The sequence below is a fragment of the Lonchura striata genome, chromosome 33 (genome assembly GCF_046129695.1).
Source record: "Lonchura striata isolate bLonStr1 chromosome 33, bLonStr1.mat, whole genome shotgun sequence".
NCBI lineage: Eukaryota > Metazoa > Chordata > Aves > Passeriformes > Estrildidae > Lonchura > Lonchura striata.
Genome location: NC_134635.1, coordinates 1,053,130 through 1,070,580, shown reverse-complemented (window position 1 = coordinate 1,070,580; position 17,451 = coordinate 1,053,130). Strand labels below are relative to the sequence as shown.

At 54.1% G+C, this 17,451-nt stretch overlaps 1 protein-coding gene across 9 annotated transcripts; it reads right to left on the bottom strand.

Annotated features, from left to right (window-relative positions):
* Positions 1-986: 986 nt before the first annotated feature.
* Positions 987-17,222, bottom strand: TPM3 (tropomyosin 3). 9 transcript variants are annotated; one of them, XM_077789375.1, is made up of 10 exons: positions 17,006-17,222; positions 13,677-13,810; positions 12,743-12,860; positions 12,439-12,509; positions 10,995-11,070; positions 10,460-10,522; positions 10,242-10,311; positions 8,420-8,498; positions 6,566-6,629; positions 2,278-2,819 (listed from the first exon to the last, which is right to left on the bottom strand). In XM_077789375.1, exons 1-10 carry the CDS (start codon positions 17,135-17,137, stop codon positions 2,727-2,729), a joined length of 900 nt encoding a protein of 299 aa, XP_077645501.1. In that variant the 5' UTR covers positions 17,138-17,222; the 3' UTR covers positions 2,278-2,726. The 9 variants fall into 9 exon arrangements, with proteins under 9 accessions (XP_021387889.1, XP_021387892.1, XP_021387888.1 ...); XM_021532212.2 differs by lacking the exon at positions 2,278-2,819 and adding an exon at positions 3,113-3,648; XM_021532214.3 differs by lacking the exons at positions 2,278-2,819; positions 6,566-6,629 and adding an exon at positions 987-2,147 and having other exon boundaries at positions 17,006-17,221.
* Between the last annotated feature and the right edge of the window lie 229 nt (positions 17,223-17,451).

Sequence of the window (17,451 nt, the reverse complement as noted above, 5' to 3'; positions counted from 1 at the left end):
TGGTGGAAGCTTCCAGCAGCTTCTCACAGGAGCCACATCTGTAGCCCCCCGCTACCAAAAACCAGGCTATGCAAAACCAACATAGAGATATTGGGAAGAAATTTTACCTTGTGAGAGTAGTGGGACCCTGGCACTGACTGCCCAGAGCAGCTGTGACTACCCCATCCCTGGAAGTGTTCAAGGCCAGGTTGGATGGGGCAGCCTGTGACAGGGCTGGACCCCTTCCTGTGAAGAAATTTTCTCTAATATCCAATATAAACCTCCCATGACACAACCTTGTTCCTCTTGTCCTGTCCCTTGCTCTCTGGGAGCAGAGCCTACCCCTCCTGGCTGCACCCTCCTGTCAGGGAGTTGTAGAAAGTTAGAAGGTCCTCCCTGAGCCTCCCGTTCTCCAGGCTGAGCCCCCCCAGCCCCTTCCCCAGCTCCGTTCTTTTCTCTAGATGCACTCCAGCCCCTCAAGATCTTTCTTGTTTAAGGGGCCCAAAACTGGCCCCAGGGTTTGTGGCTCCTCAGCAGTGTCCAGCACAGGGGACAGGCACTGCCTGGTCCCACTGCCACACCATGGCAGGTACCAGCCAGGTGCCCTTGGCCTCCTGCCCAGCTGGGCACACACCAGCTTATGTGCAGCTGCTGTCAACCAGCACTCCCAGGTTGTTTTCCAGCTGTCCAGCCACTTTTCCGTAAGCCTGGAACACTGCAGCAGGTTATGGTGACCCAAAGACAGTACCTGACACTTGGCCTTGTTGACTGTCACACTTACAGGATCTAGGCTTTACAGAACCCTCTGCAGAGCTCTCCAGCAGATTAACACTTCCACCCAACTCAGTGCTGTCTCCAAAGTGACTGAGGAACTCATCACCACAGTCCTGCTTGCTTTTGCACTCCTGCCCTGGGAAGTGCTATTTACCCTATGCCTGGTCCCACCCGTCTTCATCCCCACCCTCATCCCCCACAAGCCTGCACAGTAAAGTTCTGCAGCCAGCAGCCACGTGGAGGGATCAGTTTTTATTTCAAAAGACAGTAACACAATTTTTCAATTTAGTATCAAAACACTGGATATGGTTTTTGTCTCCAGATTGGCCCCAAAAACTGCTACAACCAGGCAGCATGCTCAAACCACAAGCTACACACTGCGAGCGTGACACTGCCACACTCACGCCTCACAACCACGACACACCAGCAATGCACAGCGACATGGCTTGTACTCAATTAAGACAATAAGAGCAGTCCTGGGCAGGAGGGAAGGCTTGGCTCCCTCCCTCCAGGTAGGCAAAAACACTTCTCCAAGGACACAAGGCTGTTGTACTTAAGTTGTTAAGTGTAACCCAGTGATGAGCAGTGAAGCTCGGTGCATCAGCACTTAGTGAAGGCAAAGTCAGCTCCAGGGTAGCGATGGGTTACAGGGACACTGGCTTCTCTAAGCCCTTCAGGTGTGGAGGGGAAGGGACACAATCCCTGTGAAGGTTCAATCAGTTCAATTGTTCAGATGACAGGCTTGGCTTAAGAAAAACAAAAACAACCCCCCAAAAAAACACACCTTTCACCCCAGATATTCCTTCCCAATACAGAGCTACCTTAAAGCTGAAAAACTGAACTGTGCTTTTGGCAAACAGCTCCTGGAAAAGGAAGTTTTCTCGACAGGCTGTCAGCCTAGCCTGGCTACTCTGACTCACGGCCAGAACCATCATATCCGTTTCCTGCCCTGCCAAAGCAGGGTGGCCCAGAGCCGATTAACAGAAGGTTAATACCAAATTTTAAAGCCAAGAGCTCTGAAGTATAGCTCACCAGCCTCACACGTTATTTGGAATGTTTATAATGGTTGCTACAAAAAAAGGTAGTTACAAAATGTGTACATCTCAAACATGCTCTCCAAACATTATTGCATTGTTTACTTCCCTTAATGATGCTGTTTGAAGCTCTGCCCAACCTGGTGGCCTTTAACCCTGGAACAAAGGAGATTTGTGTTTGGTCAAGTTGGCAACAGAAAGTAAACTCTGGCCCCAGGGTTAGAGGGCAGCAGCAGCTGGGCTGGCATGGCGTGGCAGAGGCAGTGGCAGGGATCCATTACATCTCATTCAGGTCTAGCAGGGTCTGGTCCAGCATTCTTTGCGTGCAGAGATGCTCCTCTTTGGTGGATTTCAGTTTATCTGGCAGGAACAAGAGTCGAGAGTTATGAATCAGCATCAAACAACAGAGAGTCCTTTGCCAAAGAAAGCTTGTGCCAGCCCCTTCCCCACACGCAGCTGCAGCGATCCTTGGGCCGGAGTGCCTGGCTGGGTACAGCTGGAAGCTTTGGGGTTACCTGGCTCGTGTGCAGCCCTCGCCTCTCCCACTGCTGCTGCTCCCACTCAGTATGGCCACGGTGCACCTTGAGCCAGAGCTCTGGTCAGTGTTTCACATGCAGGCGTCTCTGACTGCAGCCAGCTCTTCCCAGGGCTTCCACACCTCCACAGCTGACACACGTGGCCCAGCAAGGCACCCAAGAGCAACACACCCCTGGAACTACAGCTGGTTGTGCCCCCCTTCCCCTCAGCACAGGGCAGGGATGCCAAGCCCAGCAGCAGGGAGCAGACCACCAGCCCAAAGGGCAGCGGGGCAGGAGCTGGGGCAGTGACAGGCAGAGTGAGGAGTGAGGGAGCTGCACCTGCCCAACACTACAGGCAGCTGTGCAGTCAATTCTCACATGTTCCTTAAGCCAGGAGGAGAGCAGATCAGCAGCTAGTGCTCTAAGTAGGCTTCACTCCAAAGGTGAGCCCACCCATATCACTGGAGACATCCACACGCTGGGACACTGGACAGACAGGCTGTGGAAAAATGTCCTTTAGGTACAGGCAGATTCCCAAAGCCACTCCAACCTCCCCAGGTCTAGAAACTGCGCAGAGAGAGAACAGCCTTCCTCGAGCATGAGCAACAGCAGCATTTAAATACTCCCTGCAGGCACCCAGGTCACAGCTTCAGGCTGAGCATTTTGGCACTTGCTATCAAGATGTCTGTGAGCTTTCCCAACCCATTTCAGGGCTCTTTCAGCCACACTGGCATCAGGCCTGGGAAATTACTGCTGCCCCCAAACCTTCTCAGTTAGGACTCCCCTAAATAGGAATGTACTACAGTGTGCAGTGTCTCACAGACCACAAGGTCAGTCATTTATTGGTAGAAGCCATCATTCCATGCACCAGGAAATCCTACAGTCATTCAGCTAATAGTAAATAAGGTTGTAGCACTTGACAGGCAGCTTCAAGCAGACATAAGTCTAACTTCAGCCCACCCCTCATTTGGGGGGCTGCGGCTATTCTGGTTCCATGGAGGAGCCAGGCAGGACCCCCTGGACAAGCAAACAAGACTGGTCAAAACACAGCCAAGTCTGGGGGTGACTTCACCAGGAATAGAGGTTACCTTTATATATTAAAAAAAGTGCTTAAATAAATTACAGGATAAATCCAAGTGCCTCATTAAAAAGCAGCAATTGCATAAAATTCGCAAGTCTGCCAGTCTTAATGATCAGATTTCACTGTGGTCCACAGCACTGGTGGTCGCAATAAGCTGTTTAATGGGATTAGTGGGCCCCTTCTCAGTCACACAGATCATGCAGCATTAACTTCAGCTCATTAGAGAGCAGGCGGTTTTTCTCAAGCTGGCTGTACAGGCGCTCTGCAGCAGCGGCAGGATAAGGGAAACAAGAGGAAGAGAGAAAAAGAGAGAAAGGGAAGGTTAGTAGAGCACCAAGATGAGCACATCAAACAAGCTGTCTCCATAATGTGGGCTTCTGAGGACAGCCTGGGCTATTCCCAAGGGTTTGTCTTTCTCTAACTTGTGCTTCAGCTCAGGAAGATCACAGAGGAAGCCAAGTGTGGGCAGAAGTGAAAGTGCTGCCAAAGATGTACAAAGGCAAAGAAAGGAAGAAGAGACACCAGAAGAGGAGCCTGCAGGCAGGGCTGGGCTGGACCCCAGCAAGGACAGAGATCTGGGATGTGCTTTAAGCCTGTGGAGCACATTGCAGAAACGAGTCCTGCCACAGCTGTACCAAAAATAGCTTCCAGAGGGAGCCACACCACAGTGCAGTGAGACTGACAGGGTCTGAACAGCAGGACAGGCACATCAGAAGAGCTGAGAATGAAAACATCACACCCCTGACCTGGAGGACCCTCCTCTGAGAACACACCTGGTGCCACACTAACAACCTAGTTAGGACTGAAGGCAGCAACTGCTTCAGGTACAGCACAGAGGGACTTCTGGAGCACAGAGCCTTTTTTTATTTCTGCCCCAGAACAACTCTATGAGCAGAGCACAAGCTGCCACTGCCTTTGCAGCTGTGGCCTCTGCACCCTCTGTCCTTAGAGCCCCACCGAGGTCCAGCAGCCACATGCATCCTAAAGCACTCATGCTCATCAGTATGTTTGGTCCCTTTCCAGGATCTGTCACTTCTCAGGGCTGGGTGGCCAGTGTCCTGCCCCACAGCCTGTCAGCCACAACCAGCCACTACAGAGAACACATTCAGCATCTCTCCTGCGCATTTGCATGGGCAGAGTCCTCCCAGTCTGACAGCTCCAATTCCTGCACTTAGGGGAATTCCAGTGAAAAAACGTTATACATCATCTTCCAGCCTAACAGAAGTGACCGGCACCACCTGCAGTGCCACAGTGTGATGCCTCTGCTGGAGGAGTGAGCCCAGAGAACAGCCTTGGCCTTCCCCTCTAATCTTTGTACTGTGACGTCCTAAGACTCTCCAGGCATCCTCTGAAGGGAAGCTACACCATTCTTCATTGCTTTCAATCTCAGAATATTTTGCTCTTGAACAAGACCTAGCTGGGTAAAATTCCAGAAAGTGGAGTTTCCATGGAGCAGCCAAAGCTGTCGCCCTCCCCAGAGTCTCAGCTCAGCCCCTCCAGTGTAATATCTGCACACAGAGGGGGAAGCTCAACTTCAGCTTCACTCAGCTTCTCTCAGTCCTCAGGACCTGCTCTAACTGCACCTTGCTCTGCAGGGCAGTAATGCTGATTGATTGTCCCTTCTTTAAAGGCACCAAGAGACCAAGGCACAGGCAGAGAAGCCAATGATTTTTGACCTACCACAACTGGGAAGTTGAGGGAAGTTGTGGGTACATGGCATCCTGGCCCATGTCTTGCACAACAGCTGCTATTGCTGTGAGGGACTCGGGCTTCATGCTGGCTCTGAGCAGCCCCAGTGCCAGGCCCCAGACCCAAGTGATCCAGGCTGATCCTGGGTCTCCCCAGTGGCAGAGGATGAGAGTGAACTGTGCTCAGCAGGACTTGGTGCAACAGCTCACAGCTTTCAAGCAAACATTCCTGCTTGTGTACAGGGACCTGATGATTCACCCACACAAGGTAGCAGACTGGAGTGTTTAGCATGACTAAACTTCCCAGACTTCAGGAGCAGCTTCTCCACATGGAACACATGCCCAGGTCTGCAGCAGCTACGCCGTGTTTGGCCTGCTCCCTTCTCTGCCCAACCCCAGGGAAGCCTCACCAGCTATCCCTGCCACTCGGGGAGCCCCAGGACGTGGGGAGCCCCAGGAGCTGGCCCTCCTGGTCAGTTAACCTGTGTTTGCAGCACTCCCACATCACAGCACAGCTCACAGTAACCAGCCTGCACAGGCCCAGCAATCCAGTCAGACCAGATGTCTCCAAAACCTCCCAGGGTAACCATTGCATCACCCACCCACATACCCATCCACCACCCAGAGTGGATTCCTTCCAGATGAGTGGGGAAAGGGCCTGCCACAGCCCAGCCTTAGATAACATTCCTGGGAACGCCACGGAGCAGAGCAGAGCCACCAGCTCCCCACAGCAAGAGTTAGGATGCAACCAGACCACCCTGTGAGGAGAGGCACTTCCCGAGGGCAGGTTGCCACCTCCCACCCACTAACAATCACAGGAGGCGTGAGGTTGGAAGGGTGCACTGTTGGTTACGTGGTCCAACCCCCTTGCTCAAGCAGGGTTGCCCCAGAGCACTTTGCACAGGACTGTGTTCCAATTATTCTGGATTATCTCGAGTGAGGTAGACTTCACATGGTATCTGGGCAATCTGCTCAATGCTCAGTTACCAACACAGGGAAGAAATTCTTCCTCATGTTCAGGTGGAACTTCCAGGGCATCAGTTTCCATGTGCTGCCTGTCCTACTGCTGGGCATCACTGAGCAGAAGCTGGTCCATCCTCTGACACCCTCCCTTCAGATACTGACAGACAATGATGGCATCCCTGTTGTCTTAAGAGCTGACAATGGAACACTGGACTGGAAGCCTTCACATTTACAAAAGCCCTGCCCCTCCCACAGGATCCAGATCCTCAACTCAGCTGCAGCTGCATTTACTGCAGCTGAAGAGTTCTGCTCTGAAGAACTGAAGAGTTCTGGGTTCTTGCTTTGTGCTTACAGGGCACAGCCACTGCCCCACAACCCAGGAGACTCAGCCCACACTTGGAAATTTCTTGAGTGCTCCCCCACTTCCCCACCTGTCACCAAATACAGAGTGGGACGCTGGGGCAGGTGAGTGTGCCTAGATTATCCTGACTGCCAGTGCTGTCACGTGGAGACCAGAAGGGCACAAACCTGAGAAAGCCACGGGAAGTGTCCCATGTCATCAGAACTCTGCTCACGAAGGGCTCTTCGGGCACTGTGGCAGATGAACAGATCCAGAAAGGAAAAAGTATTTGACCAACCACCATGAGGCAGCACATACTGTTTTGAGAGGCTGACCAGTGTTTATCATACCACATCAACTAGCAACAGCACCAGCAGTGACACACACCAGGCATTCACAGCCCAGTGGCAGTGCTCAGTGGGAAGCTCTGTGCCACACTCCTAGAAGGATCCTGCAGCCCCCAGCCCGTGTGGGCAGGGGAGGGCTCTGCAGAAGATTCCCTGGCTCAGATGCTCACAGCCCTGCTGCATTCTCATTCCTGAAGCAAGAGGCCACACATCATTCCCCCTGGCACAGGCAGCAGCTCACACCCAACCAGTTCTGCCCCAGTGGAGACCAGCCAGAGCTCACACAGTATTTATTAGCTAACGACTATCAGGTGTGTGACCTCCCACTGCAAGCCAGCGTTTGGCAACCAGTGCTGGTGAACACTCCAGAGCAGGCAGGAATGAGGAGTGTCTTCAGTCAGGCACAGCTCCAACTTCCTCCTGCAACCCCCAGCCTCCAGTTTGACCCCACAGGCCCTGTCTGCAAAGCTGCCATCGCATCTGGGAGCCAGCAACACACCTCAAAGAAAAATCCAGCGTGCTAGTGAGGTCTGTGTTCCACTGAGAGTGACACCAGTTTGAAGGCAATGCTGAGACAGTTACTCTAAAGCAGCAAGTGGTCACTAGAAACCCATTTCTCAAAAGCATCAGCCATTTATACAGGAACTGTTTTCCTTTAAAAAGGTGACATCATGCTCGAGCAAGAGGCAAGAGAAATACAAAAAGAGCTTTATGGCTCCACACAAGATATGCAAATGAGAACAACATCCTCCCTGCTCCCCCAACACAGAAAGGGCAGCCCCTCAGAGCAGGCTGTGTCTGGCACATCAGGTCACACAGAGGGAGCTTTGTTTGGGAGCAAGTGCAGCAGAACTGGGGGGCTGCTGCTGCTGCTTCCGTGTCTTTACAGCACCCATTCCCAGGGATGCCCTGTGCACAGTAACTGGAAAAAGGTACTGGAATTCAGAGTGAGATGAAGAGAGCGTGAATGCCGGGTGCAGATGCAGAACAAGCCACCAAGCAGAGAGACAAATCCAAAGTGGAGTTTGGAACCACAAGACTTATCTGTGTGAGACAGAAGGAGACACTAATTTTAAGAAACGCCTCAGTGTTTGTGCACAGCAAACTCTGCTTAGGGAACTCTGGGACACTCGTGTTAAGGCTCTTCTCTGTGGGTGAGGACCTGGCCTCTCCTGGGTTAGTGCAAGGACCAGACAGAGCAGTTGTTAGCAGCACCCACTGCAGATCTGAACACAAAGCTGAGGAGTGAAGTTGCAGAAACACACAAGTTCAGCTACTTCCACAGATCAGTTCATGATCTGGCCCATCTCAAGCCTATTGTGGCAATTCCTAAGGAATCCACCTGAGCACTATCCACAGCCTCTTCCAGAAGGAATCCTGAGACCATGGCCCAGTGGCTCCAGCAGATGACAAAGCCACATTTCCTGAGAAAGCCTTTCCCAGTGGGAATCGGAATTGCACTCAAATTTAAGTCAGAACCCTTTCAGGCCAGCACAGCACTTGGTTACACATGCAGACCACAAGGACCTAGAGTTAGAGGACGGCATGCTGGGGCTCCTTGGGCAGATCTGTAGAAGTAACCTGGACGGCACAGCGCCATCGATTCTCCAACTACAGAAACCACAGCAAACCAAGCAAGCACTGGCGGTCCAGCCTGCTGAAGCGAGAGGCGAACGCCAGCCAGCTCATATTTACATGGAAGTCATGTCATTCAGGGCGTGGTCCAGTTCCTCACTAATTGCTTTGTACTTCAGTTTCTGGGCATAGAGCTCATCTAGAAGAGGTTTAGGAGGAGAACAAAAGGTAAACAATGAGGGAAGGCAAAGAGTTCTTCCAACACTGGGGCGGGACTAGCAGGATGGTACACACGAACAGAAGAAAATGAAGTTAGATGTGGAGCCATCACGACTCCGTGTTCATCCCCAACAATGAACAGAAGGGTTCCAGCAGCCTGAGGACCAACTGACCCACAAGTGCTTTCCAGGATTACAACTCAGCTCCAAGGGCAGCAGAGCCAAGCACTCAACCACATCACCTTGTAAAAACAAGCTGTCCAGCTAGGTCAGCAGGAACCAGTGTCAGGAGGAGCAGCAGGGAAAGGCAACTCCATTCACTTAGGGAGAAGCTTGTCACACCTAAGGAGAGCACTGATAATTGAGGTGCTTTGTTCTCACCTGTGTCTCAATGCAAAGACTGGCTTGGCAGAAGTCACTCATGTAATAGAGCTGGGCATTAGAGGAAATTCCAATCCTGCAGGATGCAGTGAGGTGGGGGAGCAGACTGGCCACACCAGTGTTCTCTATCAGATAATGGAGCAGACAGGCAGCTCTCTGCCTCTAGGGAGGGGTGGGCCTGGAACTGTCCTGACACACCCCTGAGCCTTGCAGAGCTGGCACAGACTCTGGCTGCCTGGGCTGTAGTACAGCTGGGCATGCTGTTAACAGCCTCGCAGAGCCTGGGGAACTTTGTCAGTTGTCATAAACTAGGTCACTTCAGCAGCAAGGCTGTAGACCAGAGCCAACTCTCAATCAACGGTTTCAAGGGGAGCATGCAGGAATTTGGAGGACTTTTTGGAGTTCCAAATAAAAGCTTGTCCTGGACCATGAGGTGGCTCAGATTGCTGCTTGGCTGCAGTTCTGGAACAGCTCAGCTGACACCGTTGCTATTTCTAGATAATAGTGACTCCAGACAGTAGGATAGTGCTTTGTATCTCCAAGATCTTGCACTAAAAGACCACAAAGGCACACCTGTGGTCAAGGTAGGAGACATGTAAGGGTTTTGGTTTACCAGCACCACCACTCCAGCCACAGCAATCCAGAAAGAATCTGGCCACAGTCCCAGACTTAAGGGAGGCAGCTGAAACCTTCTCCTTCTGTGGCTTGGGGCAAGGTTCTGTGATGGCTGGCTTCAGGAGTGCTCCTGAAGAACCATGTGAAGGAATGGGAGGAGGAAAGGAACCCACCCTCGGCACGGGCTGACTACTCCATGGACTGAACTGCTGGGGATTTAACCTTGATTCAGTTCTCATACTGGGGAGTCTGAATCTTCATGGGGGCTGTTTGAAGACTCACTGACTCCTGTGGTTGACTTGCAAGACCCCATTTGAAGTAGCCAGCACATGCATGATGTTCTGCACACAAGTATGTTATTGTGACCATTTCTTACAAGTACAGGTGTCTCTTTCCTGTGCCACTCCTAAATGAATTGGATTAAGCTGGAGCACAGGGGTCTAGTTACATTCCGGAGGACATCACTACCAAAATACAGAAGCTATCTAGATAAGGCCAGGTGTCTGGATCAAGAGCTTGAGACCTCCTGCAACACAGCTGGGGAACTGTTTTCAGAGCAGAGGCACAGGGCAGGACTCTTGCCAAGCCTCAGCTTGCAGGCCAAGTGGCGTTATGCTTCAAGTAATGAGAAGCACAGCAGCCTGTCCACTCTCCAGCTACCTGAGAGATAGCCCTCCTTAGCTTCTCACTCAACACACATTCCTTGGTTTCCTATCCCCAGAATGTACCTTCCAGATCATCAATGGTCTTCTCCAGCTTGGCTACAGAGCGTTCAGCAAATTCAGCACGGGTCTCCGCCTGCCAGACAGAAATAAGCCAGTTAGTGCCACAGCTCTACAGGAAAGGGCACCAGCCCAAGGACATGGAGTCTCCCACCCTCCACATCTCTTCCCAGTCAAGCTGAGGCCAGCTCACCCAGCTGAACCATCTTGACATGGTCACTCACCTCTTTGAGTTTATCAGTCAGAATCTTGATCTCTTCTTCATATTTATCCTCTTTTTGAGAGTACTGTGGAGAAGGAGTCAGCAGTCAGCAGCCCCAGATACCTCCCTCTCCAGAGAGCCCACATGTACAGAGGGCAGCATAAACTCCTCACTGCAGCACACATGCCAACAGAACCTTCCACGTGGGACTTGTTCACATCCTCACCCAAGTCCAACAGGACTGGGCCAGGTGGCAAGTCCCACATCATGCATGGAACACAAACTTGGATGCAGAAAAATTCTCATCTTAACATTTTAACAGCTTAAACATCCTGGCTGATTGAGTCTGCCCCAAGGCAGGGAAGGGCAGCCAGACTTCCTGCACCCCAGCTTCCATGAACCTCCAATGGAATACCTCAGCCCTCCCAGCAGAGCAAGCACAGCACTCCTGGCTTGCTTAAGACTGTAGCTGAATAATTTCCACTTCAGTGGGTGCTCTGCTATTTACCCTCCTAGCACGACAGCAAGGTTTCTGGCCCTGGGACAGGCAGCCCTACCTTCTCAGCCTGAGCCTCAAGAGACTTGAGATTGTTGGTGACATTCTTCAGCTCCTCCTCCAGCTCGGAACATTTACTGTGGGGTTTTGTAAGAAAAGGGGGGAAAAAAGGAAAAGAAGAAGTGGGAGGGAAAGACAGGAGACAAGAAGTGAATCCACGTGCAGGGAAGATCAGGAAGTTCTTTAGGAGACTGTCTGAGATCAGACTGGATAGGACCCTGCTTTGAGGCACCTGTGCAGAAAGCAAGTTCCCTTTTTGCCTCTGAGCTCATGTTTGAAATATTCTGCCAGCACATGCACGGGGCACAGCTGAGCAGCGAGATGTGGACACAGATTTCTGCCAGACTTGGAGTGTCCAAGTAGAAGCTTCACGTTTAGTGTGCTGTTTGGAGGGAAGCTGTTCTGATGGACAGAAGGACAGCCACCACCACGCAGAAATGGATATTTATGGGCAGAGAAGACAGAATGTTCCAGGAGAGAGCAAGAGAGAGACACAGCTAAGCTGAGGGGAGGAGCACAGTGAGGAGACCACATGAGTTTTGGTTTAATGGTTCAAGAAGGGAAAGGTTAGTACCTTTTCTTCGGCAACAGACAGACACTTCAAGTTCTGGTCCATCACTCTGATCTGCTCCTGCAGCTCCCGGCAATGACTGTTAGTGACGGTCACACAAGGGCACAAGCCAGGTGGGGACAAGGTCAAAAGGAGCACCAGAACCACACCACCACAGAGCAAAAAAGGGTGTGAGGGGGAAACACAAAAAAGTCATGGTCACAACATGCACATCTGGGCGGGAAGCACAGTGCTGCTGCTGCTGCTGCTGCATACACACCAACTGTGTTAGACAAGGCCCAGAGCACAGAAAGACCCTGACCAGCTCCTCAAGGATCAGCTGAAGCATCTGGATACATGAAAGGAGCCCAAACACCAGAATTTGTGTCTCTGCTCTGAGCAGAGGAAGCCCAGATTTCTGCTGAGCAGTGCAGAAGCCTATAGTGGTTACTGCAAATACTTGGAGAGGCCCAGAGACCAGCCTCAGCCACAGCTCTGCCCTCAGCCACCCCATATGCCACTCCAGTCCCTGGCCCAGGAGGCCTCTGCCACTTCAGTACAAGCACTGTGCTCTGCAGCAATGTGAACGACCTTGTGACTGCACACACAAAGCAGTGCTGCTGAATGCTGAGGAGAGGAAGGCTCTCCAGCCTCCACAACTAGGGAGTGAGTCCATGCAAAGGGGCAGAGTGTCTCCACCCAAGAAAAATCGCATTACAAACTCCGTGTCCTAAGTGGAGCTAATCCTGTTTCAAGAAGGGAAGTGCTTTCATTCCTTTCCTTCACAGACCTAAACCCACCCTGTGCTTCAGGCCTTGTGTAACAAGGTTAGCAATGCAGTGTTAGTTCCCATGCAGAGGCAGACCTGCCAGGTACATGCAAGCAGACTACTCACGACTCTGCAAGCTCAGCTCTCTCTTCAGTACGCTCCAGATCCCCTTCAATGATCACCAGTTTCCGAGCAACCTGGAAAGGACAATCAGAAGTCAAGAGGAAGGAGGAGAGTTTTGCATTTGTAGGCTCTGCAGAGCAGAGAATGGAAGGAATGCCTGCAGGAGCCACTGGAAGCTTTTGGCCAAGCAGTGGACTGATGTGGCTCTGCTGAGAGCCAGGCTCTGCCCCTAGCTTTGCTGTCAGCAGGAAGAGGACTCAAGTCTCCTGGCCCAGGTCAGTCATACTAGAGCACCCAAGTGTCTCACCTCCTCATACTTCCTGTCTGCCTCCTCTGCAATGTGCTTGGCTTCCTTGAGCTGGATCTCCTGCAGTTCCATCTTCTCCTCATCCTTCAGAGCTCTGTTTTCAATGACTTTCATGCCTCTGCCCAAAAGCAAGCACAGGGAGGGCAGATGTGTGAAACAATCTTGCACAAGCCAGCAGTGCAACAAGTTCCAGAGCATTAACAGCACTGCCCTGGAAGCACAGTGCTTCTTGATAAGCCACAATTCCTCTGAATGCAGAAGGTGGCACAGGAAGGCTGAGGCCACTGGGCTGATGTGAATGCAGCCACCTCAATTGCTTGGAATTAACTGTTCTTTGGAACATTCCTCCAGCAGATCACTGGGTTTCCAGGCCAAGGGGAGTGCAATGCTGCTGAGAACAAGCCCAGCTGTCTGAAGGACTCAGCACAGCCAAGTCAAGCACTTCCACATCTGGAATGAAGGAAGAGCCAAATCTGTCTCTATGGCAGGCCACCAGCTGGCTCAGGCTGCTCACGGTGTGTGCAGGAGGAAGCACATCAGACAGCTGGAAATGGACCACTCCCCTCTGAATCACAGACCAGGTCAGGGAACATCTGCCAGTTAGGGAGCATGCTGGCAGAGGCAGATGGAAGAGAGGCTGCCCCACCAGCAGGCACATTTACAAGGCAATGGTGCCCCTGAACCCATGTATTTCTCCTCTTTTGGATGCAGGGATGCATGGTGGCACACAGCACTTCCTAGCTAGCCTCAGGTTCCACGACAACCAAGGCCCACAGCAGCCTCAGGTTCATCAGCAATGTTTTAGCTGCTCTGCATAAGCAGGCACTGACTCCCACATGCAGTCTTGATGTGGGATCTCCTTCCCCACTCTGGGAAAGTTGATGGCACCTGACCCTCAGTGTTTGACAGCGTGCAAACAGGAGTCCTTGCTCACCTTTCGCTCTCATCTGCTGCCTTCTCTGCCTCTTCCAGCTTCTGCAGAGCTGTGGCAAGGCGCTCCTGAGCTCGGTCCAGCTCCTCCTCTACCAGCTGGATACGGCGATTCAAAGATGCCACTTCTGCCTCAGCCTGGAGGAGCAGAGGAGGGAACTCAGCCTGGGCAGGCTCAGCAGCTCAGCTAGGGCAGCTGAGATCTGCCACGGGGTCAGCAGCAGCACACGGGAGCCCAAAGCAAACCCAGGATGCTTTAGCCACTCTCGCAGAGGCAAGCAGCACGCTTAGCTCTGCAGCCTTCCTGCAGGCTTCTCACTGTCAGCCTGCACTGCTCTGAGTTTAAGCCATGAACACCAAGGAGATGACTTGCACCAAGGGCTGCCTCTGCAGCTGCCGGGATCCTGCCAGGCCATTCATTACGCCCTGCTTATCCACGGGGCCAGAGCGTGGTGACAGCTGCCACTTAGCAGAGTCAGTTTACTGCTGTGATCGGGACATGAGCATCGCCTGAGGCAAACCCTCTCACCAGCAAGGTGAGAAGGATTAACATGCTCAGGGATGTGCCAAGCTGTACTGGGTGCTGGCAAGCTGGGCTGGTCACAGGTGCTGGCCAGCCCCAGGGCTTGTTGCTGCAGAGCCCATAGCCCCAGCAGAGAGCCTGCAGTGCTTGAGGCTTCCTTCCTCCCAGCAACACACTAACAATCCAGAGAAGGAGCAAAAGCCTTCTCCAGTATTGAGACAGGGCGAGGAGGCTGTTCCCCAGCAATAGCTGCCTTGGTTCAGTTACACATATTGGGAGCTGGTGAAACTGCTGACAGCCTGCAGACATTTGCCAGAAATGTGACTGAGACTTTAAAGAACTGGCACAGAGGCCAATCCACCCCCCAACCACTGTAATCCATGTCTTAGTTAGCCTTCAAAGAGGCCACAAGGTACAAGCCAGCCCCCATGGCGCTGTGCTAGCAACAGAGATGGTGAGAAACACAGACCATGCAGCTTTGTGCTCAGTTCACCACTCGTGTGGCACAGCCACTTGTGCTCAGTAAGGCAATACTGCACTGCCATCACCCTGTGGCTTGCTCCAGCGTTGAGTCAGGACACATTCAGGGTAGATAGAGAGGACAGGAGCTGCCCTTCAGTGCTGCTGAAAACAAAGCACCTCAAGGCCAAAGATGAAAATCCCTTCAATGGCACTTCTCTTCTGGATGAGACCCAGATTAAACAGTCAACAGAGATTCGCTGCAATCTTTTTGGGACCCTGGGGGCATGACCTGATTGGCTGTGAGGCCCCTGCTTACAGCCACATCCACTCCAGCCAAAGCCCAGGGGAGCCCAGATGCTTCAGGGACTCTGACATCCCACTGGAGCCCCCGGGGGGAGTCCAGAATCCTGCTCGCCAACAGCACTGCAAAGGCAGGCAGCTGTGCAGCCATTCCAGGGCAGCACTGTGGTCTTCTGCAGAGACCCGGGCACAGGCATATGCCACACAAACATGAAATATCCCAGCTGCACATAAGAAAGCTCCCTTCCCCGCCACACCGTGCCCGAGGCGGGAGGAGCACAGTGATGAAAGGCGGCAGTGTTAGAGTGGGATCCAACACCGGTTGCATCCAGTTCCCAGAGGGGCTGTCCGAGCTCTTCTCCCCACTGGCACTGAGGCTCCCCTGGCAGGTCCCAAGACCAGGCTGGGAGAGCACAGAGGAGCTCCCACGCAGCTACACCCGGCTCTGGAGAAGCCTACACCCCTTTGGTGCCCCAGAGCCAACACCCACCCCGCTGAAAGGAGAAGTGGTCTGCCTGAAGAGGAACGCAACAATACCTTAAACAGAACCAGGAAGGAGAGTGCCCGACTGCATCTTTTCCCTGTTAAAGGGGCTACCAGCTGTTAAGGTGGAGGACCCCCTCCTTCCTTCTCCCAGGCAATGGAGACACACCAGTACAGTGGGCCTCCACTTTTTCTCAGAACTGCATCACTCAGCCCTGACTTCCTGCACGCAGTGTTCAACCCACCCAAAAACCACCCTTAATTTTGAGGAAGTGCCTCTCCCCTGCTGCAGAAGAGCTCTTACACCTCCTGTTCTGCTGCTTTTCTCTAGACATAGATGAAACTGTGAGGCTTCCCCAGAGCATGGGGTGACACTTCCAGGTGAACTCTTCCAGACACCCCTGCTACAAGTGGCACATTCCCATTATTCCATGATTCCTTCACAAAGGCAGCCCTGAACCGGGGAGCACCTGGAGCCCAGCAAATCAAGTGAGAAGCTCATCCAGGCCTTCGGAACTCACTATTGCTGCCCCAAGAGAGTCAAGAGGACTCCCCAGGACCTGGGCACCATACTGGGCGCACTGGTTCTCTCCCATGAAGGAGGTTCAGGGAGCTGAGAAAAATACGCCTGTACCCGTGACAATGCTGCTATTGCAAGGAGAATTCCTTATGTGGCTGCAAAGAAAGAGCCAGCTGAGGCCTGGGAGTGGCGGGAGCTTCTGCCATGGATCTGGGCAGCAGAGCCCGATTCATCCCTGGCAATGCCACAGCGCTGTCACGGGCACAGGCGCAAGCACTCGGGGGTAGCACTCAGCTTCACGCTTCAAATGCAGCAAAATCACTGCAAATCCAACGAGAGTCACGCTGAGATTCGAGCAAGGATCTGCCCCGTGTCAGCCCAATCCCTGTCCCCAAAACGCCACCATCCTGGCCTGTGTCCCAGGCCAAGGGAGGCGGCCACCTCGCGGTCCTGCCCGTGTCCCCTCATCCCTGTCCCCGGCCTTTCCTGCCCGGTGCTCCCGGCCCGGCGCTGAGCGACAGCGCTGCCAGCTCAGATCCTGTGTCGCTGCTCCCTCCTCCCTTTCAGGCACTCCCCCCAGCCCCTCTGCTCCCCCGCGGCTGCCGGTGCCAGGGGCAGCGGAGAGCGGCGCTCGCCGGGCTCTGGGCAGGATGCGGGGCTCGGGAAGCTCCGGAGGGCTCCTGCGCCGGCCGCATCCCGGGGGAGCCCGCTCGCTCCTTCCATCTTACCCGCGCAGCGCCGGGCTCGGGGCCGCACAAGATGGCCGGGGCCTCCCCCTCCCCCCGGCGGGTCCTCCTCCGCTGCTGTCCGGCCCGGGACACCGGCAACAGCGGAACGACGACAGGCCGACCCCCCCGGCCTCGGTGTCTGCTCAGCACCACGGGCGGGTCCCCGGGACCCAGAGGGAGCCACGGGCACAGAGCGAGAGCCCCGCTCCCAGCGGACACGCCGGCCCGGGTCGGCATCTCCCGCGGCTCGGGGCGACCCCCGGCCCCGGGCGCCGCCCGGCCGGCTCTGCCCCCGCGCGGCGGCCGCGGCTCGGTACCTGCTCGCGGTTGCGGCGCTCGGCTTCCACCTCCCGCTGCAGCCGCTCCGCCCGCTCCTCCGCATCGTCCGCCTGCTGCTGCAGCACCTGGATCTTGCGCTTCACCGCCTCGATCGTGGTGGCCCCGGCCATGCTCGGTCCCTCCGCTCCAGCCCCGCCACCCCCAGACACCGGGACCGCGCCCGGAACGGCCGGACGGAAGTGACGTCACTTCCGCCCCGCCCCGGTTACCGGGGAGATGAGGAGCGCCCGGGGCGTGGCGGGGGCGCCGGGACCGGCACCGGCGGGAGCGGGGGATGCACATCCGCACCTGGCGGGAACGGGGCACCGGCATCGGGCCGGGGGAGACACCGGGGTCTGCCCCACGGGCACCTGGGTCCACCGGGACCCGCTCCATGTGGGCCTGGGGGCACCGGGACCGGTCTCGTGTCACAGGGACCAGGCAC